We start from the raw sequence: 8,556 nt of genomic DNA, 5'->3' as shown, positions 1-8,556 counted from the left end.
TCTACTAAAAATGTCTAGTAGCCATTTATCCATGATAAAAACTTAAAAAGTACATTGGCATAACATTATGACCACTTGCTCCTAAGCAATAAACAACAAACTGTATTTCAACCGAAAAAAACAAAACAAAATACGCTCTATTTTTCAGCACCTTGAACTTTGCCTATCCACTATTGCCGCTTCTCTCTTGCCCTTCTATAAACTCTATTGAGGTACTGACCAATAGATTCAGTTTCTCTAAATAGGAAGGAACAAACTCTCAAGAGGATTTGGAGGTGCTCCGACCTAGTTGACAATTAATCACAATTTGACACTAGTTTTGGCCAAACTTACTTGAGTCACAGTGCGGACTCATAAACGCGCATGAAGGCCGAGTCATCTTCTGTACTCTGTCGTTAAAGTGTAGGACGTTTCGCCCTCCCCTCTACTCAAAGGGAAGGCCTCAGCGTGTGAGCTGGAAACAATAGTGTCAATGAAGCCTTTTGGATGAGTCGAAACGTCTTGCCCCCCTTCTACAGAGTACAGAAGATGACTCCAGTACTGTAACTCCTGTACGACTGAGAGCTTACACACATAACATTAATGCACAGAATTTCTCATTCAGTTGTACTTTGATAAGGGGAGGATAATCTAGCCTCACTTGCTAGTGGTCATAATGTTCAGCTTGACGGGTTTATACTTTCATCAACATAATACACAGATTTTATGGTTTAAAATGCAAGAATTGGCTGCGAATGTCATTATAGAAACTAATTTTTGAACACACCTCTGCTCCTTCCTTCTTAAAAGCTCGGCTTATTATCCAGGACATTATTCCCTGCGCTTTCATAGCGAAACGCCCACAAGTGAACATTACGCGTAAGTGGGCGCATTAGTAGAAGATGGGTGCAGATCTTTCATCATTGAAGCTGGGCCGGAGGTACAACTCCAGAGCGCGGTCACTGTGGGGAGAGCAGGGACGGGGTAAGGGAACAGTAACAGTTAGGATGACCTCATAATGTTTTACAGTTTCATTCTAATGTAGCCCCAAAAGCCTCATTTACTGTGCAATTTTTGAATGTGAGCAAGCCTTTTTGTGAGAGAAATGGAAGCGTTAGGCACACATGCAAGGTTAGTGTTGCCAGATTTATTTGCAGGGTTAAATCTTAGAAAACTGAATCATGTAGTGGACAGGAAAGACCAGAAGTCCCCTGTGTCTTACTGCAGCCAGACAGCCAATGGAAGCAAAACTCAATGCAGTGAAATTAAAAAGGGAAACGTGATTAGTTGGCTGATGATGAATGACTGGTGACTTACGGAGGTCCTTAGAGGTTCCTTTAGAACCGGGACAATTCTGGACCCAAACTGGAAGGTAAAGAGAGTTTGAATCTCTCCAATCATGCATGGCTCACATTTGAAATGCAAAACACTGCTCTGCTGGTTAGTAAGGTGTAAACATGAACATAAACAAAAAAAAAAGGTAAATGGGGAATGATGAACAAATCATGTAGTAAACAATTCATGCTCAACATGCTCTGTATCAAATAATAATAATAAAAATAGTTGTTTCCAAAAAAAACATAGCTAATATGTCTCATTGTAATCCAGATGAAAATAACTAATAAAGGGACCATTTTCAACATGCCACACTACTGCACAAACACACCCACACACACACAAGTATTCACTTAACAGAGGAGCTGTAGGTGCGGAATATGTAAAGCGGGTGAAAGGGCATGCTGTCGGCAATACACAAATTGCAAATGAAAAAAAATAATTTGGGCACATCAAAGTCAGTTACGTCAAGTCGGAACAGATTTCTCATCAGACCAAACCGTTTATTAATATATAGAGATATGTTTTTATTTAGAATATCTTTGTAAAAATCACCATACATTCAAGGTCAAATTTTCAGAATCACATTTTTTTGTTTGTCCCTCCACAGCATGCATAAGATGAACACAGGTTTTCTCAGTAAATCCGGCAAATAATTTGTATTTTCTTTTACAATAAAGGACAATAATTATATTATCATTAATCGAAAAATAAAAGACCAAAAAACTACATAGCCACTCAGGGAATACAGTCATAAATAACACACTGAGAGCTGCAAACGCTGTGGAAACCTAAAACTAAATCACAGTTGTTTTAAAATTAGATAAATAAATTGCTTAGAGAGGCTTGTTTTTTTTTGTTTTTTTGTTTTTTCAGCTGGCGGTCTGGTTTTAGCAAAAAGGTTGGGCCAAAATTTGAAATCAAAACATTTTCTTGCAATGATACAGTGCAACATATTGGATTGACAGAACAGTTCATAATATAGATAGATATTTACTGTGGTGCAGAAGCTTAGAATGGGAGCTTCACTTGCACGTATGTAACTTAAAAAAGAAAGCAAAGTAAGGCCAATATAACACACAATCGGGACAGAAAGGTCACAAGGAAGCAAGGAAGGACTGACAACCTCTCAGAAGGGGAAAAGAATCTGCACAGCCTTACTCTGAAAAAGCAGTGGTTCTCAAACTGTGGGACGAGTACCGTTAGTGGAAGGAAGTCTTCTTCTTGGGGGACTTAAGTTTGAAATTCTAGTCCTGATTAGGGATGGGTACCGTTATTTAATTTTTTTACTGTGATACGATACTGGTACTTTAACGATACTTAGTTTTCGATACAGATATCTGAACGATACTTTTTCTGATTCCTATACTAGTAAATCCGAGTAAATTTATATCATTTGTTTGAGGTGAAACAGCAAAGAAACTTCCTTTAACTACAAAAGGGTGAAAAAAAAACACTTTGCAAGTTTTAAAATTGTTCCATATTTATTTAAAAACATTTCCTCCAATTTCCACAATGTAACATGTTTTTTCCTAAATTTTCCCAAAATATCCCCCCCCAAATTCCCCCCCCCCCCCCATTTTCTTTTGTTTTTCCCAATTTTTAAATTTTACCCCCACATTTTTCCACTTTCTTAAAACTAAATTTTCCCATATTTTCCCACAGTCTTCAACGTGTTTTTCTTGTTATTATTTTTCCCCCCAAAATTTACCCCAATCTTTTCCACTTTTCTCTCACACATGGGTTGCAATTTATTATTTCTTTTAAAGCAGTACTAAGTAACTTGTTTATCTTAATAAATCCTTTTCGTAGTCCCCCTGGGGTAATACAAGTGTTCATGGATTGGGGGGTCTTTCATCTCCTTCTAGTGTCTCTGGCCAGAAAACCACACTAGTGGAATCACAATGAAGACGCTAACAGGCAAACAGGCAAAGCTGACTGCGGGCTAGCGCCACATAAACAGTATTCAGCAAAGTTAGAGTGAAAAAAATATCTCCATTGTGTAATTGGATGTACAATATCCCTCTCTCCCTTTGTCTTTTCTGTCAGTGTAGTATTTACTCTCACGGACAATTAATGAGTAAAAAAACGCAACATGCTACAACACCTGCAGTGGCGCTTATGGCCTCTAGGGGCACGAGTTACTTAGTTCTGCTTTAAATTTTGATGACCAACAGCATCAAAACTTGAATATAAAGATGTCATATTTCTTTTCGGTACCAACTTTCGATACTTTTATTTTTTCGATACCTTAGCACCTAAACATCTTTTTTTTCGATACCAGACTCGTTTAACGATACCCAGCCCTAGTCCTGATTTGGCTAAATCCTGGATCAGACCTGGTTTAGCCCTAGTTCAGTGTGGTTTGGGTAAAAGGTTCACTGCCTTAGAACATCTTAAGAGGAGATTCATGATGTGCTTTGTTCCATAAAAAGGCCATTGAGTCAGTGGTTCTCAAACTGTGGCATAGGTAAAAATGGTGGTGCAGAGGCTTCATCTGGTGATTCTTAAGAGCTCAAGTCGAATGTGTTGTATATGTCGTGAGCTAGACATGGTTCTGTCCATAATTAATCCATAGGCATTTCTCATTGAAGATAAATACATAGAACCAATACTACAGTATAAAACTAGGCTGGTACCAAAAAGTATTCAAGAGTTGTTTGAGAATCACTGGCTTAGAGCATCTTGGAAGGAAACTCAAAAACGAATGTGCTTTTTCATTTAAGAAGGCCATTGAGTGGGTGGCTTTGAGTACAGCGGACATTGAAGTCTTTTGGCACTTGTACAGTACATGAACATGTCTTTTCATCGCGACAAATCGACACAACCATGTACATGCAGTTATAAAGACAAGCATTTATAGCAAAAAAAGGCAGAGAGAGAGAGAAAGAGAGATCATCAGTCAGTGTGCACGACTCAAAGTCCGTATCGCTGCATGCCGAGCAGATAGGGGGCGCTCGGGCTGGCAATGCAATCCTCCACCCACCAACCGCTACTGTCCGCACCACCACCGGAGGCAGCAGCAACACCCAGGACAAGGGGGGGAATAGAGGAGACGAACCCGGGGAGGAAGAGACAGAAAGGAGGGGTGAAACGTGGCCTCCAACTTCCAAGTTGTGTGTGGAGGTAGGGCAGGAAGGTAGGAAGAGGATAAGGGTGGGGAGGGGGGGGGGGGAAGAGGAGAGAGAGAGAGATGGGGGAGGGCAGGGCAGGGGGGGGGGGAGGGTTGGGTTGGATAAAGCAGCTATCCGGAGCTGTCTGTGTCTGTCTGTTAGTCTGTTTTCTCACACAGTCGAAATCAATTTGCCATCAGGACTGTCACTGTGGAAGAGAGAAGGAAGCTTGCCAGGTTCGGACACACTTAGACAGAGATAGAGAGAGAGAAAATGGAGAGACACAGGACACAAGGCCAACAGGAAGGCAGCGGTGTGGGCAAGTGGGCGGGGCCTTTGAATGATATCAGCCCTGCCCACAACACCACACGCCTGCCATGATCAGAAGATTAGACCTGCAGTTTCCTTGTCAACGTTTGACACTCTGACATGTTTTATTGTCGGATTTACAAGAGAAATACATTCGTAGACAAGGAAACTGCCAAGTCATCTCTGCTAGCTAAAGATGCAGCACTACATTTGTCTATTAGCGCCCCAAAACTACTTGAGAAAACACATTGATAGCAGCAGACAGGAGTATGAATAACTGCTTGGTCTCAGTTGTAAAGCACTGGTGGCTGAGATGGTATTAGTAAGATGCTGACTGTCACAAAACACCCACTATGGTATTTACAGGTAATGCCTCCTCTCACACACTCACACACACATATACAAGAGCATGTTGTTCCTGATTGGATAGTAACAGGGACAGCATAATTCCTAAGCTATTGACCTGATTGGATTACAATTAAAACATATTGAACTGGCCTAAAATACACAATGACACTGACCCGGCTATACTGCTTTGAACAAGAGCCTATAAAAAGTCAAGTAGGCTACAGAAGATACAGTATAGAAACTACCCACTATGAAATTTGATGGTACTGCCCTAAATTCTTTGAGAGTATAAAAATTATCCTTCTAAAAATGGAGGGGAACACTATGAAGCGTTGTTAAACACTTCATTCACCATGGAAGAAACATTCATAGCTTTTCTAATCATTTGTTGAGCACGTAAGCACCGAAATAGATGCAATATGTGTTGCCATAGTAACACTGTCCACCATCCCATCCAAGTTGTCGTACAAGGTCTAAACATATCTTGATCTGATCCATAATTGTTATTACAGTTTTGTGCTCAAGTATGATAAACAATGTTTAATAAATGATGAATAAAGTATTTACTTATGTATGCTTTAACTGATCATTATGTTAATTAAAATAAAATTGTGATTGAATTCTACTCTAAAGAAAATTTTCCAACAGTGTACCATTATACTGATTAATAACTAAAAACCCAGATGACAACAATTGTATCAGTGGCTTAAAGAACATTAATGAGCTCACACTTACCTTGTGGCAAAGCGGCCATCATAATCCTCAATAGCAGGCTAAAAGAAATCAAAGACATGTTTTACAGAAGGCCACCACTGGGTGGCAGCAAATACTACACTACGACTTTCCAGTTTCTACTTCGGATGTATTTTCTGTTCTGTTTCTTAATCGCCTTACCAAACAATTAACTGCTAACCACTGTATAGCTGTACAAACACATTTGAGACAAGAGCTTTTTTGCAGAAATAAAAACTAACCATAATCAAACAAGTAACACAATACAAAATATAGACATGTATTTGTCCTTATATCTGTTACATCTCACATAGTTGTTCATCTTCTTTCTTCTTAACAGTTTAACGGTCAGTTGCAATAATTTCTTTTAATCCAATAAGCCAATGATGGCGATTGACCAATTCATTATTATTAATTAGTTCATTATTCCTGATTTCTAAATTCTTGACAATTTCGCTCAAACAAAGACAAAACGATACTTTCTATGTGTGTTAAGTTCTCCACACCTGTGTGCCGAAGCCTGCCATGCTGTAGGGCCGAGGGCGGGTCTGTGCCAGGCTTTGCGCCAACAGCCGCGCAGTCAGGCCATAGTCGGGCGTCGGCAGTGACCCATCATTCTCCAGCAAGTTCCCTGTGCTGCTGCTTTTCCCATGGTGTAGACTGAAACCATAAAAATGCCTCAGTTGAACGTTCTGAAATTTTATGCCATAATTTCAAATGGAGGGAATGGGACTATATAACTAATAATCCATAAATGTTTAACCTAATTTTGTATTTGCATAGTGTTTGTATACTGTATTGCCCAGGACATATTATTTGTAGGAAAATATGTCTCCTGCATTTGAACCAGTGCCTCAGGGCAACCTGTCAGGAGCAGTGGGCAGCTGCAGTGTAGTGCTCTAGGACCCATTCCAGACCTTGAACCAGGATCATGACCAGGATTACCTAGCAGGAGGTTCTGTGCATCTTTTTTGTGAGTGCTTGGAAGAAGCATACATAAACAGAGAGAACATGCAAATGCTACACCTTTGGCCTGGGAGCTGAACTTGGGACCTTCTAACTGTGAGACTGGAGTGCCAACACCACTGTGCTGAAGCCAAATGAGTGTCAACGCTATGAAATGTGTAATTATTTGATTTGACTACACTGAAACAAAAGGAGGATTAAAATCACTTACTTCACTTTAAGTTTATCTCCTTCACTCTCCGGCAGCACTCGGGTGTAGGAAAATGGGAACCAGCCTCGCCTGTAAAAAAAAAAAAAACAGTGCACATCTCGTTATATCCAGGATACACACAATGTCACCGAATGGACTGGGGCAAAACTGAACACATGAATACATTACTTACATCTTGTTCTTCTCGTTTTCGCCGTAGTGCCAGCCGTCGCGTGCTTCGGGCACGAGCAGGGTGATGACGTCTCCCTCGGAGAAGCTGAGCAGGGTCCCGTTGTCTCCGGCGGCGTGCGAGAAGATAGCCTGCACACGGGAGCGACCGTTCTTCTCAAGACCAGCTGCCATCGAGCTGGACCTGGGCAGGGTTCGTGTCTCACCTGCGGAAGAAACACATGCATGATTAAAAAGAGGCATTGCGGGAGCAAAATGTATGTCTTTTGCCTTGTTCTTGTTGCAGTCAAAAGCATAACGCGGGGGCAATGAATGTAAAGTGTCTTGACAGTATGCACACTGTGAAAAAACATCAACCCTCTGGATGGTTTAGGCTTTAAGACTACATTTTCACAAGAGCATCATCAGTGATTTAGCTAAAGGGTTAACCTTGTTTTTTCCTTGTTTGACAACTTTTAAAGTTTTATCATTGAACGCTGGGCACAAAGACCGGAATTTTATCAGTCGGAACCTCAAACACTGTCATCAAGAGGCCAAAACAATCAGCGATATCTCACTATTTTGTAGCACTTTGAGTATTGTGCCACCACCTAGTACCCACATAGTGAAGGACAAGCGTAAACTCTAACACGCTCGGCTCAACCACGGGCAGAACTCTTTGTAACATCAGAGTACGGCCCAGAGAGCAGTGAAACAACTATGCTTCACAATCTGGAATCAAAAACTCTGGAAGAGTGGGGGAAACATCTGTGACTTGCCCTGATGTACAAAATAACCATCGGCTGGTAGCAGTGCCACCCACCTCTGCCAACCGCAGAAATAGATCTAATCATCCAATTAAGTAAAGACCATCCCTGAATGGAATAGCTTATCAATTGAAGTAGATCTGAGCCAGACACTAAATACCTTGAAAAGTAGACAGGCAAAACTGTAATAACAAGCACTCTCTCCCCTCCCGCCGGCGCGATATTCACTAGGAGGTTGCTCATTAATCTACCAGAACCAAATCAAGTGACATATGAAGAGTTTCCACAACAATCTCTTGGCCACCATTATGACAATGAGAAAAACTGTAAACTGTTTTGATAACATTGCTATTAATTACACTGCCCTTAAGTGAGAAAATGTCTGCTGAAAGTGTACGAGAATTCAGCATTTTTTAAGTTAAAACTGATACAACTCATAACTGCACACAGACAAATTATGGTCAATAATTAATTAAAGAAATGGTTTGAAGATTAGACTCTGGCAGACATGTCAATAACTGCAGTTAAAGGGAGCAATAATCATGACCAAGACACAAGCGGTAAAGGATGTGCAGAGATCAAGAGGTGCTGCTGTAATGGAGAAGAAAGAGGGTCGAGGCACAGAATGCAGCTTACGTAACAGAATGAC

General features: G+C 40.7%; 1 protein-coding gene and 1 long non-coding RNA gene across 6 annotated transcripts in view; one reads left to right on the top strand and one right to left on the bottom strand.

The window, feature by feature from the left end:
• Window positions 1-609: 609 nt before the first annotated feature.
• The window catches only part of LOC306968459 (BAR/IMD domain-containing adapter protein 2-like), a 73,760-nt gene continuing 65,813 nt past the window's right edge, over window positions 610-8,556 (bottom strand). Inside the window, exons 10-15 of one of the 5 annotated variants that reach the window (XM_079563826.1) lie at window positions 7,166-7,367; window positions 6,994-7,062; window positions 6,323-6,476; window positions 5,820-5,857; window positions 1,297-1,344; window positions 610-941 (exon numbers count right to left, since the gene is read on the bottom strand). In XM_079563826.1, the coding sequence (XP_079419952.1) occupies window positions 1,317-1,344; window positions 5,820-5,857; window positions 6,323-6,476; window positions 6,994-7,062; window positions 7,166-7,367 (491 nt within the window). In that variant the 3' untranslated portion in view covers window positions 610-941; window positions 1,297-1,316. Of the gene's footprint in view, window positions 942-1,296; window positions 1,345-4,169; window positions 4,310-4,477; window positions 4,636-5,819; window positions 5,858-6,322; window positions 6,477-6,993; window positions 7,063-7,165; window positions 7,368-8,556 lie in introns of those variants that run through there. The other 4 variants (XM_079563824.1, XM_079563823.1, XM_079563822.1 and 1 more) reach the window with 4 other exon arrangements.
• Window positions 4,303-7,314, top strand: LOC306968465. Its single transcript, XR_013793256.1, has 2 exons — window positions 4,303-4,453; window positions 7,193-7,314. It is a non-coding gene; the product is annotated as an uncharacterized lncRNA (long non-coding RNA).

This window comes from Gobius niger, assembly GCF_951799975.1.
Source record: "Gobius niger genome assembly, chromosome: 10".
NCBI classification, from domain to species: Eukaryota; Metazoa; Chordata; class Actinopteri; order Gobiiformes; family Gobiidae; genus Gobius; species Gobius niger.
Note: the sequence above shows the minus strand (reverse complement) of the source record. Positions and strands in the feature narration are given on the sequence as shown.